The sequence below is a fragment of the Macadamia integrifolia genome, chromosome 3 (assembly GCF_013358625.1).
Source record: "Macadamia integrifolia cultivar HAES 741 chromosome 3, SCU_Mint_v3, whole genome shotgun sequence".
NCBI lineage: Eukaryota > Viridiplantae > Streptophyta > Magnoliopsida > Proteales > Proteaceae > Macadamia > Macadamia integrifolia.
In genome coordinates this window covers 4,746,655-4,773,696 of record NC_056559.1, presented here as the reverse complement: position 1 = coordinate 4,773,696, position 27,042 = coordinate 4,746,655, and the positions used below count along the sequence as shown (strand labels likewise).

At 38.2% G+C, this 27,042-nt stretch overlaps 2 protein-coding genes across 4 annotated transcripts; one reads left to right on the top strand and one right to left on the bottom strand.

Moving 5' to 3' along the window:
- Positions 1 to 320: 320 nt before the first annotated feature.
- Positions 321 to 8,840, bottom strand: LOC122074124 (cinnamoyl-CoA reductase 1-like). The gene is made up of 6 exons (XM_042638985.1): positions 7,740 to 8,840; positions 4,765 to 4,934; positions 3,557 to 3,742; positions 1,775 to 1,937; positions 950 to 1,139; positions 321 to 559 (listed from the first exon to the last, which is right to left on the bottom strand). Exons 1-6 carry the CDS (start codon positions 7,849 to 7,851, stop codon positions 427 to 429), a joined length of 954 nt encoding a protein of 317 aa, XP_042494919.1. The 5' UTR covers positions 7,852 to 8,840; the 3' UTR covers positions 321 to 426.
- Positions 8,841 to 18,837: 9,997 nt separating this feature from the next.
- LOC122074967 (RNA-binding protein 38-like) lies at positions 18,838 to 26,514 on the top strand. Of its 3 annotated transcripts, none has more exons than XM_042639970.1 (8): positions 18,838 to 19,626; positions 19,968 to 20,091; positions 21,918 to 21,984; positions 22,712 to 22,748; positions 22,876 to 23,113; positions 25,105 to 25,231; positions 25,323 to 25,421; positions 26,038 to 26,514. In XM_042639970.1, exons 1-6 carry the CDS (start codon positions 19,384 to 19,386, stop codon positions 25,200 to 25,202), a joined length of 807 nt encoding a protein of 268 aa, XP_042495904.1. In that variant the 5' UTR covers positions 18,838 to 19,383; the 3' UTR covers positions 25,203 to 25,231; positions 25,323 to 25,421; positions 26,038 to 26,514. The 3 variants fall into 3 exon arrangements, with proteins under 3 accessions (XP_042495904.1, XP_042495902.1, XP_042495901.1); XM_042639968.1 differs by having other exon boundaries at positions 18,840 to 19,626; positions 21,855 to 21,984; positions 25,309 to 25,421; XM_042639967.1 differs by having other exon boundaries at positions 18,842 to 19,626; positions 21,855 to 21,984.
- Positions 26,515 to 27,042: the final 528 nt, after the last annotated feature.

Sequence of the window (27,042 nt, the reverse complement as noted above, 5' to 3'; positions counted from 1 at the left end):
CCGATTCCAGCCGTTTCGAATTGAAATTGACACTGGCCGATTCAATTACCAATTCCTAGTTCTGAAACCTGCTTTCAGCCTTCTTATGCCCAACCCTAAGCTGACACAGCCTCTGTTGGCTGTTGCAGCAAAACCCCATTTACATTAGACATACAAACGATCCATAGCCTCACCACCATTGTGAAGCCCTCATTAAAATACGACATATTTCATATTTATCCTAGTTGTGGAATGTCCAATGAGTTATTCTTTAGGCTCCATTTGCTTCGGTGTAAAAAAGCGGGGAAAAAAAAACATTGACCAATAAGAACAAATGTACATAGCAAAATGCCACAAGTAAAATATTATTTGCAGAAAATAAAAACTATACTAGGAAACAAACAGGATCTTAGTAACAGTCAATGAAACAGAAGAAACTCAAATCGGTTAATCCAAGAGACCAGCCTCCTGATAGCTTTTAACAGCATCAACTAGAGTCTCTTCTAATGGCCTGAATTTCCACCCCAACCGCTGCAATTTCTCCGAACTCATCTTAGGACCTTCATCTACCTCGGTAAAACTGCCAAATCATAGATATAAAGATTTAAGTGAAGATCTTATCAGGCTATAACCCAAGTTCACCATTCATGTATAAGGTGAAGGAGATAAACCCAAGTCAAGATAAAACAGAAAAAAGTTGCCAGAGTTGCAACTTAGACGAGGTATGAACAACCTAAGCCAAACCCAAAGAGCTACATATTTAAACCCTAAAATAACAAGTCTAACTGGATATACTAAACTTTAGCAACCTGTGGTGGGTTGGGTCGATCTCAGGTTAAGCCAAGCTAAGCTTCCATGTATTGAAATACAGAGATATAGACTGATGATAAGGTGAACCCAGACCACACAAGGGCCCAACAGCCTCACGGCCTTCACCTATAGTTTTCTTAGTACATGAAAGACGACTTACTTCTTTGGATAGTTGTAGTTAGGATTCAAGCTCCTCAGTTTGTCCACTAAGTCCTTTGTTTTGATCATGTGTGCTGTACATATGTATCTCCCTTCCACTTCAAGCTTCTCATATACCAGCAGCAGTGCCTCAGCTACATCGCGGACATCGACGATCTTCAGGAGTTTGTTTTCCGCAGACTCACATCCTTCTGCTTGGTAATGTTGGAAAGAAGTAACTTAACAAAGCTCAATTTCCAAGAGAAAAAAAAAAAAAAAACAAAGGAGAGGTTGAATAGGGGGATCAGCCCAACATGCAAATGGACATGACAATGCGGATGGAAAATTTCTTACAGTAAGACTCCTTTCAACATTAAAACAGAGTTTTACGAAATCTTAGGCATGCCTCCAGAATTACATATATCTATATTATAAATCAACAGAATATGTAGTGCGCCTTTTTATATGTCATTAATGACAAGAAAAAAAAAAGCAGTATAATAGCTGCATATCCGAATCAAACACTACCCTAACAGGAGGTGGGGAAAGAAATCAAGCAGGAGCCAGAAAACCAGTCACCCCAACTTCAAGGCAAACCCAAGTTTCAAACCATGGAAATTGACAGAGAACCCAGCAAAGTTCACTCATGCAGTGTAAACTACTATATAGTCATAAGATTAGTGAGGGTCAGCGAGACAACGCTGTTGAAGCTCATCGAGTTTACAAGTCCCAACTTGCAAATCTATTTACATATGTACATGCATGTATAAAGAAATTATGACAATGTGCATACTAAAAATGAAAAGGGAAAAAGGGACCTAAATAAGCCAATAATGTAAGACTAGACCTTTCAAAAGCCTGAGAATAACCCGGCTACTAGCATTCAGTGTAGCCTGCAGCATTGGGCCAATAACCAGAGTTGGCAAAATGGTTACTACATCAAGCCCACTTCTCTTTGCATATTCCCAAGCCTCACTTTCTGCTAAAGTTTTGGAAAGGCAATAGTAATTCTGGCACCAACATGAAAAAATGGGTGCTTAGTCAATCTACAGAAAAACCTTCCTGTGCAGATATCCTAAAATCTTCAACGTCAACCAGGAGAAACAATAAAACAGTTAGAACAAAAAAATGTAATCAAGAAAATAGTATCAAGTGATGTCAAACATAAAATATTTGTCCCATTTTACTATATGGTGACAGCTAAATCAAGAGATCTGAGAGACCAGAGAACTAGTGAAATACTATATGCAAAACCGAACATGAACATAAAAATGCTTCAAAACACCCCCACACCCCCCCCCCCACCCCAAAAAGGAAAAAAAGAAAATAGCATATTACAACTACAGACTGACATGCACATTGTGATGAGTTGCACTCACTCCAGGAGCACCCCTCCCTTTATCCAAGAACAATATTCTTCCTTCTATGATTCAAAATACTAGGTTAGACCAATTTAGATTTACATCCATGACCGAATCCATGGATATCAATATGACTCAAATAAAAAGAAAAGGGAGCTGGGGGTGTGAGAGAAGAAAATACCAGAGTGCCCACAAAATATCCAGGAGGTTTGAATAATAGCTGTACAGCTCTACCAAGTGCACTGGCTAGGAAATCAAGCGAGAAATGCTACAGTGTATCCTCACATCTAAAACATTATAATAAATTCCCAGGAAACTCAACTTGTGGTCAGGAATTTCAAGCAATTAAGAGGATGTCAATCATCCCAAAATCAATGGGATGCAAGCTCAAGAAATAACATAGGTACACATAGGCAAACTCTCTCTTAAGTTCTCTGTGGGTTGGTCTACTAGTTTCATTTCTATTTTTTTTTTTGGCTGAATTTTATTTCTATTTTATTTCAGTACACTCGGGTAAAACAATAGTTTATTCTTCATTCAGGCACATTAAATTGTTGATTGATTACTGTAATCAGTAACTAGGTTTTTAAAAACAGCAGGAAAGAACTCTTCTGGGGGCATCATATATCTGCACCAGATTTAGGCAACAGAGTAGGCTGGGATCTGATATCAATGACGGGTGGTAAACTCAAGCAGATGCAACAATTTGACACGAGGAAAATGATTCAGACGATTTCAAATGAAAAGCAGGTTCTGCAGTAACAAGAACCCCTCCAATGTTCTCAAACTTCAGGCATGGTCTAACATTTAAAGTAATTTTGATTTACCAGCCTTATAACAAGCTAAAATAAATCCAGCAAGAGATAGCCAAGTCCAGAGAAATTTTTTGAAGACTTCTCATTACACCATATTCACTCTTCCTGAAGTTAATTTTCAGAGCCTTGCTCATGTTCATCACTTTTGGTTCAAGGAAAAAAAAATATTGAGAGGTGTTCCAGAGGCTGCAATTCTAAGCAATATGTCCGCGGACCCATGGGCCCATGGCACAAAACCAAAAACATAAATTTGTGCATTTAGCATCATAGACAAAGCCAAAAACATATCTGTGATATTTAAAAGATACAGCACAAACAGTAAGTCCAGGAATCACAAATCGAATGATGGAAACATCCAAACATTGACTAATTTGCTCCAAACAATCTGATTTATTTATTTTTGGAACACTAGTTCCTAGAAACGAACCTGAATGGTATTTCTCAGCACCTTACCTTGGTTTCCCTGCAGTATTCCTTATCAGACCAGCATGTATCATCCATGACTTGATTCTTCGGCCAATTTGGATTCATTAAAACAGCAGCTATGGATGACACAATCACCACTCTTTTCACTTTTGTTTCAGAACATGCCTTGAGTACGTTAAGTGTGCCAGTAACAGCAGGTTCAATAAGTTCTACCTGCAAAAGAGTTCCTGAGATATGATTCAAAAAAATATTTGTGCAAATCCACCATTGAAGATGAATGCTTTGTGTCTTGTCCAAAATTGATATTGCTCAGCATCAGGTCCACTTGGCCTTATGCTTTGTGTCTTGTTAAGAGGATGGAAGGGAAGAGGGGGAACATACATTTGATATACCAGAGAAGAAATCATCATGGACCTTAGAAATTAGGAAAACTGGAAAATGATCTACTAACAACAAAGGACGCCATGCTACCTGTTAAGTTTGTCTCGAATTCTTGACCCGTTTTGAAGATTGACCCGCTCCGACATATTTTGCTGGCGACCCAAATGGGAAGTTTTCTGAGATATGTGATGGAAGCATAGGGGTTGGGCCCAATCCGGCCCATCATTGATCTCATATGGGGGTGCGGAGGCATAGCCCCCACGGTATGGTTCAACCGGAAAGACTGCGACCCGATGGGTCGACCCGCGACTTGGAGTATATAATGAACTGTTATCTTGTTGAAAAAGTCATTGTATTTTGGGGGTTTATCGAGCTAGGGTTTCAGGGCGAGTTTTCTCGCCTCTGCTTGGGTGTAATCTCTCTTCTACATAGTGAAACATCTTCCTCTTCGCCTGAGGACGTAGCACACCACACTGGTGTGTAAACCTCGTTAAATCTTTGTGTCGTGCAGATCTTTTGTCTATTATTTTCGTGTTTCTTGGTGTTTGATCTAACACTACCTTTTCTCCGACCAACCAAAAAATGTCACAGCATGATATAATAAGGATACTTCAATTGGATTAGTATTATATATATATATATATATATATTCAGGCTACATCCTATATAAGCACACATATGTGATATGCCACAAGTAGCATTAAGCTGTTACAAAGTTCAACGTGTGTTTATCATAGGGGCATCAGGCTTAAAAACATCTGAGATAAATGCCATCACAGATACAGTGAGGCACAATTGGACCAGCTCACACATACATGATCATTTTGAAATAGCTTAAAGGGAGGTATTCTTACCTCAGGATTCAAGACCATTCCTGAAGGGACAGGGCTTGCAGTATGAAATAATCCAATGCATCCTGCAATAGCTGTGGGGAGAGAGCTGTAGTCCAGCAAATCTGCCTTGAAGAGCTGCAGGTTCTCCAAGGCATTGTCCAGTTTCTTCAAATGAGCATTCTTCAGATCCCCTGCAAGAAATTTCAGAGGACCTTATTGGAAGTTCCAGGAATTCCAGAAGAATTTGAGCTGAGAATGTTTGTTGGAAGCATTTACCGAACAAACTATAAAACAACATAGTATTCTGTACAATTGCATGATTTGGAAGCTCAAAGTTACATTCTAACATTACCTTTGTCCACAAACCTATCTGAAATTGAAGGGAAAAACCTAAAAGCATGTGAAACTGCAGAAAGTGTCTGATTGTTTGCTTATAAAAGAGGATAAAAACCATAGAAGATGTAGTTTCAGGTATTTGGTTGCCCATAAAATACCTGTCAACTAGCATATGTGCAGGGTACGAACTTTTCTCGTTGTACATAAAATGCTATGGCAATTTTCGAAGAACTTGTGGATCTTATGATCCTAGATTCTACCCATATCTAGATGACCTGATTATCAGAATGAAATCTCAGCTGGAAGTTGACCAGGATGATTTTTGCAGGAATGAAGCTTAGTAAAGGTGAGGATGCTATTGTCTCACATCTCATTTGTTCCAAGTCATTATTTTTCGAATGTAACTGCTTGTTTCACTTTCACTGTTCACTCTGGTACTTATATAACTAGGGGTCTAGGATAACCTCTGAACACTTGATTGTTGTCTTTGGAGGACAACAAAATTCTAGTCTGGCTCTATCTCTCTATAGATTTATCTTCATCGGTGGATGGGACATCGAATAATACAGAAGCCCTGAATTCTAAAAGCTCAGACAAAGGTCTCTGAAGCAAATCAGAACCAACACACAGACCCTACTTAGACAGCCATATAAGTTTATGTTGTCCTTTACACCTGATGTATTTCAACCTTAGCCCAATGGTTACAATCCACTAAGACCTTTGAAAGAAACCTAGCATAACCATATCGATTCAACCAAACTTAGCTTAACAGTATGAATCAATTCAGTCCTCTAACAAATAGAACTATTTCCCCAAAATTACCAATTATTTTTTATCATCTTGAAGGGATCCAGACTTAAGAATAGGTCAGGGAATGAAACCTGTCTACACCTACTTATCCAAAGGAGAAGTGTACACAAATTGGGCAACATGATTTCCTTGGGGTAAGGAAAAAAAAGGGGGCTTGTGTTGGAAAAACAAAAAATTTACTAGTTGCCTACCTGGTAAGCTAGCCATGGATGGTGTCCATACCATGCACCAAGTCCTTAAAATCTACCTCAACTCAGTTCTAACCATAAACTACCAAAACTCTACCAAGGAATCTCGATGTGGCAGCATACTTCAAAAGCCCAAAGGGTTCTCATATAGGACACCAGCTTGACCCGCAGTGAATTTCATGCCAAAAGCTCTTCGCAACTGGCAAAATAAAGCCACTCCAACGTATAGAGTGCCATAGAGCTAGAACCATAAAACTAGACACATGGGCCATCCATCCTCTCCCTAATAATGGTCTAGGTTCGCCAGATTGTCCCTCAATATGATGGAAATTGAAGAAACAAAGGAGTAAGGACCCACCAAGATGGTGCACAGTCCTCATTTTTGGCTTACGGACACTTTAGACGGGCCACCAACTGGACACTTACTTGACAGTAATTAAAATGCATACTTGAATGATGGCTCGTTCCCTCTATTTACTATTTATTTTTTTGAAAGAAACAGTTTTGGAAGGTGCTTAGAACAAGCATCATATGACACCATCTGCCATGTGGCTATCCCCCACCCCCAAAAAAAGGCAGGCTGGCATCATGTCAAATTTTAGTCGAAAATGATTTCACAATGTGGCAAAAGTAAAGCGCCCTTTCTTATTTTCACAGAGAAGAGAAATCTTTGAATTCTAGCTCCCATGAAAACAACGGATTTTCATCCCTGTCGGATCTTTTTCATCCTACTCTTGGAAGAGAAAGAATAGAGAGTCACCGCCTAGATTAGCGTCTAGGACCCACAAAAAAACATAACTCCACATATAACTCCAAGGGAAACTAGTCAAACCATGAGATTGGATTCGAGTCACTATGGAACAAGGAAGTTGTTATACACCTCGGTCCACCTAGTTAAATCGGTCTTCCTATTTACTTGGACTAAATAATCTAAAATAAAACTGAAATACCACTATGATTATTTATCAATATTTAGTACTTCCCAAGTAAGGCCTCATTCTGCTGCTGCTTATTTTCCCTTCTTTCTTTCTTTAAATCTATGATTATATATGTTTTTGGTGGTTAGCTTGTTATTCACTTATTTGTTTTAATAATTTATACTTTAATATTTTAATTAGTTAAATAATTTACAGTTTTTTATATGGAATTCAATAATTTATGCTGTAGTTGGTTTTTGATGACTTGATGTGGTTTAATGTTATTTTTTTATGATATAACGTATATTGTATAGCTATGTAACATATTAAATGATGCTAGAAAAGAGGAGCATAGCTTAGGTGAGCCGGCCCTCCACCGTCTAGGGTCGCCTTGTCACCTTGACAACTATGATTACAATAAGAAGAACAAGCAAAAGATGGCCAAAAGCTTCTAAGTGTCAAAAGATTAGACAGCTTTGGAAGTTATCAAATATTGACTGGGTGAAAAATCAAAACATAATAAATGGATATGCTCTTTTCTTTCTTCTAACAATGAAGCTGAGACACAGATGGGTGGGGTGAACAACTGAAATATGCTGTATGCCTAAACTCCCATTTTGAGCATTAAAAGCAGATGGAACAAAACGCACAATAATTTCATCAAATAAATGAAACAGAAAAAGAAACCAACCAATAAGTGATAAGAGTCTACAGACAGGTGAAATCTAAGAGCCAACAAAGTCACCTGGCTCTCTAACGGTTCCATGGACTCTGTAGCCCCTGGAAAGAAGAAGCTTCACAAGCCACGAACCCACAAACCCTCCTGCGCCTGTCACACACACTCTTCCCTTCTCCATTGCGATTAACCTGCAAAGATTAGAGAACCCAATACCCTTACTCTAAGACCAGTTTCTGTGGCCGGCAACCTTGTGGATTAGTTTTAGTATTAGAAAGTTGGAGAATGCTTCAGAAAGAGAACGTGGCGCGGGGTATCTGATTACACCAGACAACTGTGGAGTATTCCTACCCAACTGTCGATTTAGCTCGATAGCATCTGTTATACTTCTCGTTCCTTCCAAAGTCAAAACCAGCAACTCACATAATAATTTTTTTCCCCTGGAGACCGCCTTGTTCTAGAAACGGAAGTGGCCAGGTGTCGCTTGGATTCCTATCTGATAGCCCTTCGGATTCCTTCGGAATCAACCGCAGGAACATGCTTATCTGAGAACAGCATCGAATCAAGTTTAACTGTTAAGGCACTCTCTCTATTCCTCCCCCCTCCTCCGTAACTCTGCTTTTCGTCTCCTTCGTGTCTCAACAAATCGGAAGTCAGAACACTAAAGTCGCCGCTGCAACTGCCGGACTCAGACTTCCTCGCCGCTATTGTGTTTTTTTGGCAGGTGTTGCATGCAAGAAACGCTATGGGAGTTCGGTATATACAAATAGTGCGTGTTTTGTCGTTTGTGTGCTTTTGCTTGGAACCTTCTCAAGCGATTGTTGGGGGAAGATGAGTTGCAGTGGAAGTATGGGTGTAAGTGTTGGAGTAAGCCCAGGAAATGTGATCGTCTACCATGGGAGCAATTTGAAGTTGGTTGATCGGAGAGTGAGGGTTGCAGAGTTGGTTCTGAGGTGTCATTTGCGGACAAGACGTTCTCCTGGCTTCAGATACGCACGTCAGGGAGATACTCTCAATCCGAAAGAAGGCCAAATTCACCAACATTATATCTCTCAAACGAAAGGTTTTCTCCCTTTCTATTGGAGTTTTTAACCTGCTACTTGCTCTTCATCGGCCGCTGCGGCCAGCCTACTGGGCGCTAGTAGAGCCAATGGCCTTCTACTCCTACAACACATAACCTCACACACTTGCATTCGACAGCGCTCGATCCCATATCCCATCTTTCATGAGTTTGCCATTGATCTTGCTTTGCAGTTCTTCCATCCAGACGACCCTTTCTCAAATTGAGAATTCTTCTATCCACTTTTCGATGACCTTCTTTTGAGTGTTAATATGTTCTTCTCGAGACCATAGCCCTTTCGTGTTCTTCCTTTTCACATCAAATACAAACAAATGCATCATTACACCCGTGCCCAAAATCCCAACAAAATTTAAATTTTTGGATATAGGTAATGCAACTTGGGTGACAATAACTAGTAACTTATAGATTTGTCCGAGCTTTAATAGTAAAATGCACCAAGGGGTGGGGCTCATATACTGGAAACACCTTAGAAATGGTCCGTTCAATTTAAATATCAATTTCCACACAGAGGGATCAATTTGGCTTTCATCAGTGAAAACCTCCGGTAAGTTATACCGGTCAAAATTGGGTTATTTGGCTATGGGGCCCCACCCCTCACACCCAGGTAACTCAAACTCAATCCCAGTAGTTGGGACAACATATTGGGGAATAGATTAATGTATCCGAACACCCTGAGGTGGGTTTGTTAGTGCCAAATGATGAAATAACCTGGTAATGAGTGAAAACCCATTTTTTTCCCAAACAACCATTAGTTAACTTAAGTAACTATAAATAGAAACTCTTTTCCCATTTCTTTCATTCCTACCAAGTTAAATGCAAGGGAAGGGAGAAAAGAGAAGAAGAAGAAGGAGGAGAAGGAGAAGAGCAAGGGATAAGCAAGGATTTTCCTATCAAGTAAGGTAAGATGTTTTCCCTCTACTCCTCTCCACTCACACACACACACACACACATCTCTCTCTCCCTTCCATTTTCACTTTCTATTGAACTAGTGAAGAATCGCCCCAACCGAAACTCCCTACCCACATGCCCTATGTACGAATTGGTTGGGGATTCAGTGTGGGGGACTAACTAGCATGTTTTGCCTTTCACTTTGGGTGCATAAACCTCCTCCATTGGAAGCCCCATAAAAAAACCCCCAATTTGAACAACACAAAACCTAGAAATAAGGAAATTTACTAAAACCCTCTTTCCCACTTGTCAAAACTACAAATTGGGTGAGGGGTTTAGTGTAAGAGACCTATCCTAGCAAGATTGATGATCATTTTGAGTCCATGAACCCTCCCTAGTGAAATCTCCAATTTGGGTACCTAAACCCTAGACATGGTGGGTTTAGCCCAAACCCTTTATACCCCACCATTCAAACTCGAAATTGGGTTGGGGAAAATGAAATTAAATACATGTATAGTGGATTGGGGTGACCAAATAAGCCATTGGTGGTCACCACATACACGCTTAACAGAAATCCCCAAATTTAACTTAGTCGCGACTGGAACTTTAGGGAATTTGGATGCATTGTGTAAATCTATCTTAATTAAACCATTAATTACACTTAATCTAAGCTAATTGAGATGTGTGAACATCCACCACATATAAATTAGCTCTATAGTCATAAAACCCTATGTTGAGAATGATTTCAAAGAAAAGAGAAATAGGAAATGAAGCTAGAACATGTGCCTAGGGTCTCATTTCTCTATGGGTGATTTATTTCCTAAAATTCTTAGGGTAGAACCAAGAGGTGACGAGACACGGCGCAAGGCCATCAGTTGTCCATTATCACCTAGGACTCAAGGTGAGGGGATTTGTGTGATTTTATTTATGAAATGTTATGTTACGATGCATATGTGGATGAGCATGTTAATTGCATATTATAAACTTGTTACTTCTATTGGATGTGTACGTTGCATAATGATATGGGTTGTGAATGGAGTGTGTGTGTGTGTGTGTGTGTGTGACTGGGATGCAGGGTAGTCGAAGGTTAGGTTCCGACACTGCATGCCTAGGGGGAGTGTGTGCGTGTGTGTTTGTGTGTGTGTTTGTATGTGTGTTGTGGAGATTAGGGTGCAGGGTAGCCGAAGGTTGGTTCCGGCACTACACGCCCATGGTGTGTGAGTGTGGGGTACAGGGTAGTCGAAGGTTGATTCTGGCACTGTATGACCACGGGGTGTGTGAGTGTGATTGTAATGTGGTGTGACATATTAGAATGCATTGGGCTAAGATAACTATCCTAGTGCTACAACCTTGCCAATAGGGGTTTAAGTATTGGCTAATCCTACTGTCCAAAGGACCGAGGTTGGGGACGATTTTCAGTGACCGAGGTGGGGGGTACCGGCGTTGTGACAAACCATCAGGCGATGTTGGATTCTGTGATGAGGTATATTATGGGGGATTATTAATATGGGCTTACCGGGTACTGAAGAAATCATGCAGGGACCGATATGCTCCTGACTCGCAACTAGCTTATATCCTTGAGGGTTGATAACATACATTCATAATTGGGGATACCACCTATGTCGTAGTAGCACTTATACCCCTTTGGACTTATAAATTGTTGCTTAGAATTGTTTGATAATAAATGGATCATGTCATTGCATTCATATAAATGCATTCATATTGATGTGGTTGGGCATGGATATCTATATTATTGCATTTTTTTTTCTTGGATTGTTATGATTGTTTGTTTGTGTGCACCCCTCACTGGGCTTCGTGGAAGCTTACCCCGGTTATTGCCCCTTTTTTTTTAGATGTTGATTCAAGTAACCATCCGGAAACGGTGGCTAAGGATCCGGCTCTTTACGGAGGCGACCTCTAGGATGAGGAGCTGGTTACGCATGAGGACAATTGCGTATGTGATGATTGTGCATTCGGAGCACGCTGAGGATGAGAGTATTATCTTCCATTTATTTTCTTTTGCACTTATCAGATATAGCCCTAGAGGAATGACTAAAATTTTGATTCCGCTGTGAAGACCTTCTTTTGAGTAAATATGTTAAATATCATTAGATATTATCATGTGTATATTTTGATTTATTATTATCTATGTGATCATAGAATCATTTCATAGCTTTGTGAACTTAAAGTATTGCATCGTGGATCCTGAATGGATTGTGAACACATGTGCGTGTCCATGTCACTATCTTTCAGGGGAGTGAAGGCGGGGTGTGACATATCATCCATCCTCTCTATCTTTTGGAATTTGTTCAACGTTTGTTTCCTTTTTCATTACTGATCTCTAAGCTATACTTTCATTACTAGTCTTCATTGCAAAATCTCTCTAAGCTATACTTTCATTACCAGTTTTCATTGCAAAATGGGTACCCTGTAAATGATGCAAGATACTAACATAAAAGAGTGGATGACTTCAAAAGAATAGATTATGTATTAACAATTTAAATAAAAAATTCTTTAACATTAGAATGAGATTATCAGTCTAAGAAAATACAGTAAAAGGCAACAAAGATTCTTACCAGCAATTGCAGAATTTTGTCTTCCCTAGATAGCTTAGAATTCAGATTAAAAAGCTCGTGAACTGAATATATATCCAAAAAATGGCACAAATTGATCCGTCTCATGTCCCTGATTGCGAAACACCCAATTTCTTTCAAATTTAACAATTAATCTGCCTAACTAAACATCGATACAGTTGGCAGGGTCACATTTTAGATACATTTGTGTACAGATTAGCCACATATCTATTAGACAAACCCTAACAAATGCATATGAAAAATTTGTAACTGCACAATGATTACAGTCTAAACCTAAGAAGGTCTCATACGATTCACATACAAAGATATATGTTTCATAAATGTTGAGAAATACGTTTCGCGAGGGTCGAGAGATTTTCCACTCCGAGAAATAACAGTTGCAGCCGCGAGGAAGTCCGAGTCCGGCAGTTGCAGCGGCAAGGAAGTCGGATCCTCTCAGAGACACGGAGTAGTGAGAATGAAGAGAGCGAACAAAGAGAGAGTTTGGAGCCAGGAACGGAGGATGCTTCGCGAGGTAGACTTCCTGCACCGAGAGAAATAACAGTTGCAGCGGCGAGGAAATCGATTTGCAGAGACACGGTGGGTAACGGGAAGAGAGACAGGAAAAAAAATGATCGGGCGCGGGAAAAACAGGTTTTTGTATTGGGATGAGCCTCACCGTACGGATGGGTCCCTCTATACGCGCGCGTGGAGTTTGTGGTCTTGGTACCATTTTAGGAAAAGGAAAAACCAAGACCAATTTGGACCGGCGTAGAGCCCACCTCCAGGCCCGGGCCAGGTGAAGTTGGGCCCCTTTGACCTTTGTTGGGCTTAGCACCTATCTACGAGTTCTAAAGGGGGCGGATTTTGTGCGCTTCCTTCGTATATGGGGGTGTTTATGGTATTTCGATGGGACTTTTGTCGTTACCGATGATCTTGTTCCGAATCTTTCGATCATGCATGACGTTGCATAAATTTTTTTTTTTATTTAATATTCAATTTAAAAAAAAAAAAAAAATAGGGTTCTAAAGTGTAGTGTGATCCTTACGTCAGCACAGAAGCCAATGGAAATACGCATGGAAACATCAAAATGGATGGAATTTCCATCTTTCATGAGGGATATGGTGATCTTGTTCAATTTTGCATATAGATGTAAGAGTTACACTACCTTTTAAACTTATTGACACAAAAAAAGAATAATAATAATAATAATAACAAGGTTATATATACTTACACAGAAGGGCAGAGGTCTGTATGTTGTTTATGTGTCATGGTTTCTAGACACCTTAGCAATGGATGGAGTGCAAACAGTTCATCAAGTAGGGGGCACAAATGTTATTCACGGTATTGGTTGCTAGGGACATGGATATTAATATCAATTGAATCAAGTCGATATTGGGTAAAGAATTAAATTTTCATTAAAAAAATAGATTTTATATCATATCAGCTAATTTGTATCAATCAGGTGTTATTATCGTTCATAAACCTATATGAGTACATAAAACAACAGGTGAGGATAGTGAGAAGAGACCGCGTGAGAGGGTTGTAAATTCTATAATTTGTACAACTAAAATAACTAGGAGAAAGTTTGTTGTCATCCATGATGAAGAGATTTTATCTCAATCCATGCTCCCTATCGTCTCCCCCCCTCCCCCAACCCATAGGGCCACGTTGTGTTTGAGGCTACTTTTTTTTTTCAAATAAAAAGTTAATTTAATAATAAAAACCAAATAGGGAGGATGGTTAGGCATGTTGATGCGGTTATCCTAAGTCAACATATTCTTGTGGCTATATACTAAGTATTTCAAGCTCCTTCTGTTTTTTTTCTAATGAACAGGCATATTGGATTATCCAATCAGGATATTGGTTATGGAAGAGGTTTTCCCACGTTGGGAGCATGATTAGGAATCTACATTGCTAAAAAATGTATCATCCATGTGAGATTTATATTCTTAAAATGGGTGCAAGAGAAATGCACGACCATGCATACAATCGTTGAATGGGAGATGAGAGTTTACAGTGATGTACCCCTCACTCCCATCGGACAACTGTATGTACGGTTGTGCACTATGCATGACCCTAGTTAGCAATTCGTCCGAATAATTCACGAATTATTCGGCCGAACAGAATTTTTCCGAATTAAATCAAAATTTCTGACCGAAGCCGAATTAAAAATAAAATTGGTAAAAAAATATGAATTTTACTAATTTGAATTTAAAACCAGAATAATTCGGGCCGAACCGAATTAAACTGAATTATTCGATCCACTTAAACAATATTTAAAAAAAAAACAAAACAAAAAAAACAAAAAACAAAGCATCATATTCGCTTTTTTGATCGCTTTTTTGACCGAATCCTTAAATTAATCAATCAAATTATTCCGAATAATTCTCCGTCCGAATAATTCCCGAATTCAAATTTGCTAACTATGTGCATGATTGTGCATAAAACCTATCACCTAAAAAAACTACATGTGGGAAGGATGCTGCATGACAGCATATCAATATTTTCCCCTTAACTAATATCAGTGAAAATCATGTCGTAATCAAAATGAAAAAGAAATTATAACATTACTTTTTTTTTGTTTAGTACAATAAAAGATTCCCCATTGTGTAGAGTGCATTTGCATCTCATGTGATTTTTTTATTATTTCTTTTTCATACTCTAAATATATGAGTCCCATGTAGATAAAATATTTATCAAGACAATCATTTGTTTAGTGTGCAAATTTTTCCCAACAGTGGCAGCTTGAGGAACCCTCACCTTTTAATGTAATACATTTATTTACTTTTATCTTTTAAGGATAATGTAATACAATTACAACTTTAATACTTATATAATGGTAAAAATTTGTTTTTGTTACTAATAAATAGGTTGAAATATTACGATTTATTTTGACATCTTGCACATCAAACTAATATCGAATAAGATATCAGTATATTTAATAAGGAGAGAGAAAAAAGGGGATTAATCATTTCAACAGTTGGAAAATTTAACAAAGACAAAGAATGGAAAAAGAGACTACGGTAGGGATCAAAAGCATATCCTAATAATATTAACAATTATTGTTGATCAATCATTTCAACAGTGGGATTAGAATTTTTTTTAAAGGCATGGGATAAGATTCCACTCACCGTCATTGTAAGGGTGATCTTCCACACCAAACCAATAATAATATGAGAATTAAATCCATTAATAAAGAAACCCACATGGTAAAAAATAAGTCTCACTTGTCATAAGAGGTTGAAAAAGAGTGCCCTGCACTCAAATTCACGGGTGCGTGACATTAAGAGGGGCACGGTGGTCGTTGCACGTCCCCTTTGTGTCAATGGCATAGGGCCTGCTTTGGGACAAAAAAAATGTCCTTTCAAAATTTTGACATCACCACATCCACTTTCACTTAAAATGACACCCTTATTCATGAATCAAAATTATATTCAACTCCCATATAGCTCATGTATGTCATTTTTTCCCTCATTCATAAAATGACCTTGTTGCCTTCTATATATGATACAATTTGTTGCATTTCATTGATGCTCTCCCATGTTAACCCTCTCCTAAAAAACAATAATTCTATACCTATTGGTTGACATGTATATAATCTATTCCACTTGGTTACAAACTAATTTATAACTAGTAATGATCACAAATTGAAGATACAACTCAAGGTGTTGTACCTAACTTTGATTCATGATGGTGACGATTGGACATATCTGATAACTAAAGTCAAAATAATCCTAAACTTATCTTAAAGTTCCATTAATTCCTCATATAACATGGGCAAATGTCACTAACTAACCTTGCGTTTTGTCATCATCTACAACTATCCTATTATTAAAGTTGTTTATAAAGAGACAGATCTACATGCTACCTGCATGTATTAACATCTTCTACGTCTTGCTAATGAACACAAAAGAAAGAGTGTCTTACGATTTATATAAGAGAAGGCCTTGAAGCTTAGGGATAAGAGACGATTAGGAAAGAATGAGAGTATAAGAGGATATCGTTTGTATTTTCATTCCCCAAATTATAATATGAAATATGAAAGGTGAGAAAATGAACTACATGTAGTTTTGCTCTTTACTTTTGACTTGATGTGTAAAATGCCAATACAAATGAATAACGTAGAGATATTCTCCCATAAAGGATTCATTAATTGTTGATAGCAACACATGATGGTGATTCATTTTTGCTAATTTTATTCATGTCTGTTGTTTATGTTGGTGTATGATGTCTTGTATTCCGTCGAAGTTTAATCCAGTAAGTATTGATGTAATACCTAGACAGGCAGGACGGCGATCCCGCTAGCCGGTTAGCGGGCCGTGGGGGCTGCAAGGGGGGCGCAGCCCCCCGCTTAAATTTTTTATTTAAGGGCAATTGTAGTTTAATCCGGATTAGGGTTTTTTCGCTATATATTTGTAGCAAAGGTTTCTTTCTCTGTAATGCAAGCAATACTGAGAGATGTGAGGACGAGCACTGTAACCCTATTCTCCATTGATAATGAAGCAGGATCTCATCTCACCGGGGACGTAGGCAACTTTGCCGAACCTCGTAAAATCTGTGTGCATTGTTTGTTTTGTTTTTCCATTATCTTTTGCATCGTTTTAGGATTGTGTTTCTATAGTTTATATATGTAATTTATTTATTTATATGAAAGAAAATTGTTGCCATGTTGTGAGGCACATGTGGCATGCATGGGTATTCAAGGGGAAATGCAAGGTGGTCATTTTGGATCTGATTCCTCTCCGACAATTGCTCTCTCCAATCTCCAAACACCATTCAGCAAGACACATGCATGCATCCCAACACTTGGGGCCATGTAGCCCCTAGACGTGCCTATGTATGGTTTGAACGTCAATCATTGGAGAAGATCTAGATCCAATCATTTCACTATCCCATGTGAGAGGATATAGGGGCATTGTCCGGTAATACTCTTTCTTATTATTAATATTTTTTTCATTCATTTAATGGAAAAAAAAAATATGAGAAAAGGTTTCCCACGATGCTCGAATGGTTGGGAGCTCCACCTCCCCCACCCCTTTAAAAGAAAACAAAGAATCGGCAAGTGGGGATGAGATTTATGGGGGAGAGAGTGTAGGGGCCCTCATTTATGTGAGAGGGTGTGGTAAGAAATCCGCATGCAGCTGGGAATCTTTTGCCCCCAAAAAATGAGAAAAAAAACACTACCTAGTCCGATGGCTTATGTGCCGAATGCATGAAATTACTGCCCCATCCCACGTAAAATAAAAAAATTCCATCTATATTGACGTCCCTACATGTATCCTCATTGGCCCCATGCTAATGCATAGGACCAAGTAATTAGGCAACGGTCTCTTACCCAAAAAACATAAATATAAGAAAATACAAAAATCTAGCCAATTTTATTTTTTTCTGTTTTGTTTTGTTTTGTTTTGTTTTGTTTTGAAAAATATAACCCTTGTTGATGCTTCAACGTATGTTCCTATTGCAAGACCAAGTTGGAAACTCTATCCCAATATGTAAGGGTGTCAATTGGATGGTTCGGTTGGGTTTCGATTGGGTTGAATTGATTTCAGTCTAGGAATGAGGGAGACAAAAACCAATCGGCTAAAGAACTTCGGTTTTCGATCGGTTTCAATTTCAATCCGGTTTGATTTCGGTTTATTTCGATTTTTTAATATCGGGTTAATATCTGTTTAGATTTGTTTATTATTAAGCTTGAACCATAATGAATATTACATTCATAACTTATAGTGACAAAATTTGACCCAAAAAATACTTTAAATTTATGATTAAATCATGGTTTATCATTGTAATGGAAGATAACTAATATTGAAACCCAATAGATAACAAATTATTAAGAAGATAACTAATACTAAATTCCAAAATGAACCATATTATCCAATTATTCATTTAACCATCCAACTAGTTTTCTATAGTGAACAAAGAAATCAATTGAAACATTATTACAATTTACAAATCAATTTCTTTATTCATAACCTAATATTCAATGTTTTGTAACAATGTCCCTTACAATTTTTTTTTCTTACTCATATTGTAAAAAATGGATGATTAATTCACCAATTTATAATCTCTTAATCATTTATTTTTTTATCGGTTTCATTCAGTTTGGTTACTGGTCGGTTCGGTTTGGACCAATTTTCAGCCGGTCCCAACAAGTTCAGTCCAAAACCAATCAAATAAGGATCGATTTGATTTGATTCGAGTTTTATCAATTGATTTTATCGATTCAAGCTAGGTTTTGACACCCCTACCGATATGTATATACTAAATCAAAATTGTAAAGACAATGGAAGATTATGCATCTTGGGATGTAGACATTTTCACACTATGTTCTCTAATGCATCAATTACACTATTACTAAAACAAATCAAATAAGACGAAGTACTTCAAATCAGGTAGAGCCTAGCTGAAACTTGAAAATGGTGATAGAATTATCCATAAGTAGATTATATAATTAGTTGCAAAGTCCAAAATTTTTTGTCTGAGGGTAAAAGCAAAATCCAAAAATTTAAATATCATAGGTCAAACCACTTCCCAAGCTTAAAAAGAGAAAAAAATAAAAACAGGTGAAAATAGGTATTAATGCAAAACCAGATTAAAGAATAGAGAGAGAGAGAGAGAGAGGGTCCCACGTTCCTCCCACCCTGTAATTCTGTATACCTTGAATGAAATAATACATTCATCTGGGTTTTCTTTTCCATTTTCCCTTCTCGTCTTGTGAAAATCATGAATCTCTTCTATTGCTCTTGTTCAAGGAAACAAAGAAATCCCTCTTTTTTATTTGTTGATCTTCTCCTGTAGATTCTTATACAACTCTCCTTGATTAGCTTTTCCATAAACCAAGTTAGATTCCAGCAAACTGCAACATACCCATGTTCCTTTTGACCCTGTTCTTTCAAACTCCTCTTCAAATCTAGGGTTTTTATGGGGTTTATGATCCTTAGGGTTTATTGGATCGACTACAGCGTCACCTTATTCGTAGGTTGTGTTCTTCTGGGTTTTTGAATTAGGCTTCATGTTGGTGGAATTTGATAGTGATCACCATATCCTGGACATTCATAGGGTTTTATTATATTCCTCATTTTGCAATGAGGATCAGTGTTAATCGGTTTTAAGAAGAGTCTGCTACGTGGTTTTTTCGAGTCCGTACTATATTTATTGGGATTCCATGGCTTATCTGTCGATTCCGGGTTCTGGTTCTGGTTCGGGGTCGGGATCGAGTTCGAATTCCGGGTTTCAATTCTTGAATTCCCCTTTTGGGGACACCACTTACACCAAAGTCTTTGTTGGTGGATTGGCTTGGGAGACGCAGAGCGGGACTCTGCGGCGATACTTCGAGCACTACGGAGAGATTCTAGAGGCAGTCGTGATCACTGATAAGAATACAGGGAGGTCGAAAGGATACGGCTTTGTGAGTATTTCTGGTTTTGGGTCGTTAGTTTCTTGCAGCTTTTCATTTTTATTTTGAGCCGGTGTTCATATATATATATATATATATATATATATTTTTTTTTTTTTAATACAATATTTTGTCAAGGATTCATAATTGCAATTGGGTATTTTAAAAGGAGGAGAAATGTTGATTTTTGGAATTGAGATGTACTCTGGTTAAGCTTTCGTCAGAGATTTAGCCAACAATAGAAGGAAAGTTGTGTGTCATCGAAGAATGGAATCTTATAATGTTTTAGTATCTTTTAGTTGGCCAGAGAGATGACTTGCTTTTCATTCTGTTGATTTGTATGGAGGGTTTAGGTGACTTTCCGTGATCCTGAGTCTGCGAGGAGGGCCTGTGCAGATCCAAACCCTGTTATTGACGGTAGGAGGGCTAACTGTAATTTGGCCTCACTTGGGCGGCCAAGGCCAGCTTCATCATATGGTATTTTCTTTGATCATCTTGTTTCCTTTACTTATATTCATGACTGCATGTACGGACCCTTGATTTATGAACTCAATGATATCATTAGGTTGATCATTTCTGTTCCCCATTTGATTAGTTCAACTTGAACTGGTTGCAGTGCCCATAAGTGATAAATGTATCACCTGAACTTGATTTCTTTGGTGATCTGGATTCTCTTGGTACATTCTTGTGGTGTTTCCTGTCAGGTTTCTGAAACTTTGTCCTGCCTTAATCTGATGAGTGATTTGGATTTTGTCAGACTTGACTATCTAAATATGTAATCCTTTTTTATTTTGGGAGACCAGAAACTGACGCTTATTCATATTGTTGAACTAAATTGTGTCAACAAGCTCTATGAAGTCAGAAAATGTATCTGATGCAGATCAAAAGAAGGATCTGCTATGGTGGGCTTAAGAGAGAGAATAAGAGGAGGAGAAAGAGAAGATAAGAGAGGAAAGAGGAGAGGAGAGGAGAGGAAATCAATTGGGAAAGGGGGAGAGAGGAGAGAGGAGAGAGACAAAACCAATAAAAACTTATTCCATTCATTCTAATCATGGGGGGAGGGCTGTGCCTCTTGCAAAGTATTTATAACTGAGTGAGAGACCTTAAAAAGGAAACCAAAAACAAAACACAAATTCATAAGGACACTACACTCCTTTCCTCCTTACTAACCCCCCCCCCCAAAAAAAAAGGCTGCCTCCTGGCATATTTAATATCAATAGCTCATTATTTTTCCCTAAAATGCTGACCTTACAGAAACGCTGACATCATAGTCCAATCAGATGTCTGATGAAACCATTGTTCGTTTATTCACCCCCATTATATGGGTTTTTTGATGCTCAGATCCCACATGCCTGATCAGATAGGCCTATTAGCTAACTGTGACTGTGAGGTTAGCAAAACTCTCCTCCCTCCCCTTATCGTGGGAGATTATCTTTGAAAATGTCGTTATCTATGTGAAATGGTGGTGGTTAATCTTGTGCCTGTCATAAAAGATAAATGTACAAGCTGATTAAGCATCAGCTCATGTTCAGGTCCAACATTAATGACCCTGATAAATCTTCATGCTTTTTGTTCTTTTGGGAAAAAATATCTCCATGATGCCGGAGTGGTGATTCTATGCTCACACTCTCATATAATGAGCCGTGGGGCCACACTGACAATCTTTCTCCTCAGACAAAATGTGGGCCTCCTATTGAACGAATCCATCTCCCGCCCTCTTATTGTTTCGCTTTTCACTCTGGCATTGTCTTATGATTTAGTGTACTTATCTATTTCTTTATTTTCTTCCGTTCTTCAAGCATGGTTTAAGTGTACTTTAATCCATCCTTCATGTATGTATATACTGATCTGATGTATTTATGGATATTTTACAATAAACCTGTCCAATACCTGATCTGATGTAGAGATAGTAATCCGATACCCTTTTAATTTTATTTTATAAATATTTTAAAATTTAATTCACATATTTATATTCATACCTTTGCTTCCTCCTTTCATATGTTATAGCTAAGAGTTATAATATTCAAGTTGTGCTTTGAATTTTCCATGTACTGTTTGATTGGCAGCCTTGGGATTCGCAGTTCTTTTTTTTTTTTAATTGCAATAATTCAACTTCTTTTTCTCTGACCTCATATATATATATATATATATATATAGCCCATTTTTGTGGATTCCAGTAGGGACACTCCCTATAGATTTATAATAATTATTGTTGCGTTGTTTGCTTTGGTTTCATATAGGGCGCTTGAGGTCAGCAGCACCCTTTGTTGGAAATTTACAAGTTCCCCATGGATCTTATGCAGGAAGCCCTGGATACCATCAACCAGTTTCTTACAGCTACCAACAAGGATTTGCATATCCTCCATATGGGTGAGTTTTTTATTTTTTCCCCCCCTTCAAGTTGATGATGCCATGTGTTGAGATTGAGTCAGGGTGGATGCACAAGTCGGCCTTTCTTAACTGAATGCATGACGGACATGAGAACAAAAAAATTGTACATATACACACACACACACACACATACATACATACATATATACATATATATATATATATATATATATATATGTATTGGTGTTTAATTAAGTATTAAGTTTTGAGTACAAAACATTTTTCTCTATGTTTACACATATAGTGCATTTCGTACATATGTGAGCTTATAATGGAGAGCTTGCTTGATTGTCCCATGATAATTTAATTGTAATATCGTGCTGGCTCATTAGTCCAGAGGGTTGGCTAAAAGTTACATTGGAGAGGACAATATGATTTCGTTCGTTTTTTGTTTTTCCCCAGCCACATGGTCAAAAGAATTTCATATTGATTGGAAGTGCTGATTTCATGAGCAATTGTGCCAATGTGCATGCAGTCTTATGGCCTCATCCTGTAACTGGATATATTATAGGGAAATTTGTGGAAGTTCCATGGTAGCATTTCAGGTTCCTGGTTTTCCTGGCAATGTAGCTATCCTCTGCCAGGAGCATCTGGAACGTTTCCTGTAATAATTCCAAAACAGCCACTTAATACCCGAAAAAGAAATAACAAGAATTCACAAGCTATATATATTCTCAAGGGATGCTATGATTTTCTTTTTGTGCAGGTACACAACTTACGGACATGAATATGTCTACCCACAGGTTGGAGTTTTAAATTCACCACCGCAGTTGGAAATTAACTTCTGTTTGGGAAAGAAAGTGTACAGGAACTGGTGATTGCCTGCCAAGCTGACTTGCTTCAATTTGTGTGTGCCATCTTTTCGTGCAGGGTGTTTATAATCCTTACATGAATCAGCAATATCTTCAGATATATGGGGTGCCAGGGACAGTTAATCCAGCTATCTATCCATTTGGACAATATGGTCAGTCTCTTCCTGGCAGTCATGGGTATACAGCAGTCCAGGGCTACACAATGCCAGGCCATCATCTTGTGCAATATAGTGGGCCCGGCATCAATGGAGTGACCAGCGCTCCCATTCCTGCAATTCAAGTATCATATCCTACAGGTAACTTCTCTAAACTTAGTTAAGTTAGTTTTGAATGCGGGATAGCAAGTATCCATCTGGGATCAACCAAGTCTAATATAATTCAATAGAGATGCTGATGGAGAGCAGACAGGGGATCTGCTGGTGGTGGGCAGATCGATGGAAGAAAAGGGGAAGAAGAGAGAAAAGAGAGATCCTTTTTTTTTTTTTTTTGGGTGGTGGTGGGGGGGAGAGGAGAGAACTTTCAACTCACTTTTCAAAAACAAATTACTCTATTCTATTCCAATATCATGAGGTGTCCTTAAGCCTAAATTGCTGTATATAAAACTGAAACTAAAACAAGATATCGACATCAGTATCCTAAATTGAATAACGTAATGAGGAAAAGATAAAAGGATTTTAAGAACTAATTCAAATACATAAGCTTTGCTTGTTTGACGTAGAAAAGTGGAAAAGGTAAAAAGGGGTGGGAAACTTGTATTTGTTTCCCCACAAACTACCACAACTATGAGTGTTTGGATAAGTGGGGTGGGAAACTTACAAGAATAGTTCATTCAATGCAGTTATTGTTGTTTGCTGATGCGGCACTCAACTTTTTCCCACTTCACTTACTTCCAAATTTTGGTAGGATTTTGGCACTATTCATGGACAAGTTGATTGTATCTATCTCTCCTCCTATTTCCTCTTTTTCCCGTAGGATCCCACCCCACCTCCATTTCCTCTCTTCCACCAAATTCCACCCCACTAAAAGTTAGATATTCCTTTGTTTCCTTTCCTTCCCTTCCCTTCCCTTCTCTTATCAACTAAATCCACAACATGTGGGACCCACCCACACAAGTTTTCCACCCCTTTTTAATCTGTCAAACAAACGGGGCCATAAGGTAACTAAAGAAATAATGACTCTTAAGTAACTCCCACAATTTTAATAGTGACAAGGCTCCTAAAATCTAGCCACAACTTGTGGGTAGAGGGGAACTTCATAACTCAAACTATGAACTCTCTCAAATGATCCCCACAAGTTGTGTGAAGATAAAAATACTACGTTAAAACTTTAAAATACTGTCTATCCTGTATATCTAGCCTATATTCGTGCAATACAACCGTGATACAAAAATACAAATCAAAGGTCCAAAATAGAGGATCAGGCCACATACAACTGTGGTGATCATGCTCTTTCATTATTCATTCCTTGTCTGAAAAAACTTACCCTTGAGTTTTGTATAATGGGAAGATCTGCAACGCATGGCCATCATCTGTCCTTGACCCTATGAAATCATCAATCAGACCACAACCCAATGGTATGAATTCAGCAATAAGGAGTTTGTTGCCGAAGTCGCAAAGTGGAAGAACAAATTCAACTGGTTGATATGTTTCTCTATGGTTGGTTCTTGAATGATAATTGGAGCCACTTGGTCTTCCATCGTCAGTGGCTCGTCTTCTTGTTCTTCCACCCACTGTTCAACAATTGGGATCAATTTGTCAAAGGAAAGATCCAGTGGGTTGAGCGAGAGCTGCGGCATCTGACTTCGTAGTTGCTCTTGTCGTCAACATTCCTTAAGATGCTCGTTCACTAATCGCAAGCGTTACCAATTCGCTTGAATTCTTGAAAGAAAATAACAAATGGAATGAGCATGAAAACAGAGTTACAGTAAAAGGTAGGATTGCTATGGGTTTAACATAAATTCTTGTTATAAAATCAAGCCTTCCCAATTGAACTTGGAACCATAATATTAGTTACTGTAACACCGCTCTGAGAAGGTTTATTCAAGTACATTAGTAATTTTAAATATAGTTTGAAAGTTACATATTCAGATGATATTAGTACAATGATTTGGTGCATGCATGTGTATATCATGATCAAACTAAAGTAATGTAGTCATAAATTGGTTGTCAAGCTGTTCATGAACGTCTTATCCAAAAGTGGGAGGGTGAGGAATTTGATTGGTAAGGGTTCAGCATGATATGATATATGCATGTGACTTGCATTTAAGCATCTTTCTTGGATTTATCAGGTGTAACAGCACCAGTTCTATCACAGCCGCATTTCATGGTTCCTGCTCATTCTCCTAAGTTCACCCAGGGTAGTGGGTCAGACCAAACGGCAAGTTGAGGGATAAATCAAATGAGTTGCATCTTGAGGTATGCAATCTTCTCTTTCTCTCTCTCTCTCTCTCTCTCTCTCAACTAAGGAAGAGTACAAATTTCACTGTTTAAAGTTTTTTATCTGCAGGTATCCTTAGATTGCAGCAGGACTAAGAGCAGCGGTACTGCTACTTGAGTGGCGGGCTTCGAATCTAGCCTTGCAAGTTATTATCTTTGCATTCTAGAGGTACAAACTCATTCCCACTATATTGAGATTTAGTTTTGATAACAGCCTCAGTCTGGTCAATGTATAGTTTCAACTTTGAAGTTACTGGAAGAAATATTTGGTATCTAATAATGGACAGACTGTAAATGGTGGTCTGGCAGACTAGTGAATCACATCTAGCAGGATGCTATCGACCATTCTCACTGTACAGTGTACACATTCTGAATTCTCACTACTTAATTAGTTTGATTCATCACACAAATTGAGATGCATGAATAACACATTGTTTTTGTACCAGCTGCACCACATTTTTGTGAGATATTCAAGCCATGAGTTCCCAATTAAGAAATGTTTCTGACTGAATGGATGGCCCTAACGCTAAACACTTGTTTCTGTTAGAACTATTAGAGGACACTACACTTGCTATAGGGGATTTGATATATTGTTAGTTTCACTCTGCGAGCAGGTTGCCCTAAGTTCAATTACATTGTGGATGTGCAGATGCTTCAATTTCCTAATATTGATTAAAATAGATGGACCAAAGTGAACATTTTGTATTTTCTGGAGCTATCACTCTTTACATTTAAATTTTCCTGTTGTGGAAGTTCCAAGTAACATTAGTGCTGTATTTTTGCAGGTCATCCATAGTCATGGAGATAGCACAAAAGTCAGATGTCGTGTGCTCCCTGCAACAGTTGCTGGAGCCAGGAACAGGGAGGAGCATGGATCGCTCCTCTGTTTCCTTAGTGTCTGTAAATCCCTCCTTTCCTGCCGGACATCGAGATTGCTGGCAGAGTATGGATTGGTGGATGCTGGAATATGGTTTTCCAGCAACCATGTAGGTGCAAAATTGTGTAAATCCATCATGTAGAATCAAAATATGATTCATTGATGTAGACCCAGGATTTGGGCGTATAGGTGTCAGTCCCTAGTTGTGTGGAGGGTGGGTCTTCTTGGCCTGTATTTAACAGTCTTGTGTATATCTATATTTATTGTGGGATTAATGTTTCTATTACTTGTTCCACACTGAAATCCATGTAATTTAGATTACTCTTAAGTGCCTTCGAACATGTGTCGGATGAGGTAATAAGGGATTTTCAAAGTTTTATGTTGCCATGGCAAACCTTGATAGGTTTGAAACTGACATGTGAACAAGGAATGTAGGGCTCTGATCTTTTCATAAAACTCGACCCCTATTTAATCTTTAATGCGACAGCCAATGGTATCTAAATTGGGTGTATGAAAGTTACCTATGGTCTGGATTTGAAAAAAAAAAAAAAAAAGTGCAATCATCCCATTGCTCAAGAGAAAACTTTCTTCACGATGATGCCTTTGATTATTCAAATATATATATTTTTTTGGGGTACAAAAGCCGTTTCACTCGTTTGGTTGCAAGTAAAGGAAAAGGAAGGAATATCAGTTTTAAAAACAAGGGAAAGGTTTTTCTGAGCAAGTGGCATAGGGGACGGGTTGAAATCGTCTGCAATTTCGATCTCGTACAATTCCGTGCAATACCACCTCCAGGCGGTGACACGTGTATTGATACCAATACAATGGTCCATATTTGGTATAACTAATAAAACATTAAATCAGTGAAGAGATATTTAAATCAGATCTGGACCATTGCATTGGTATCAATACA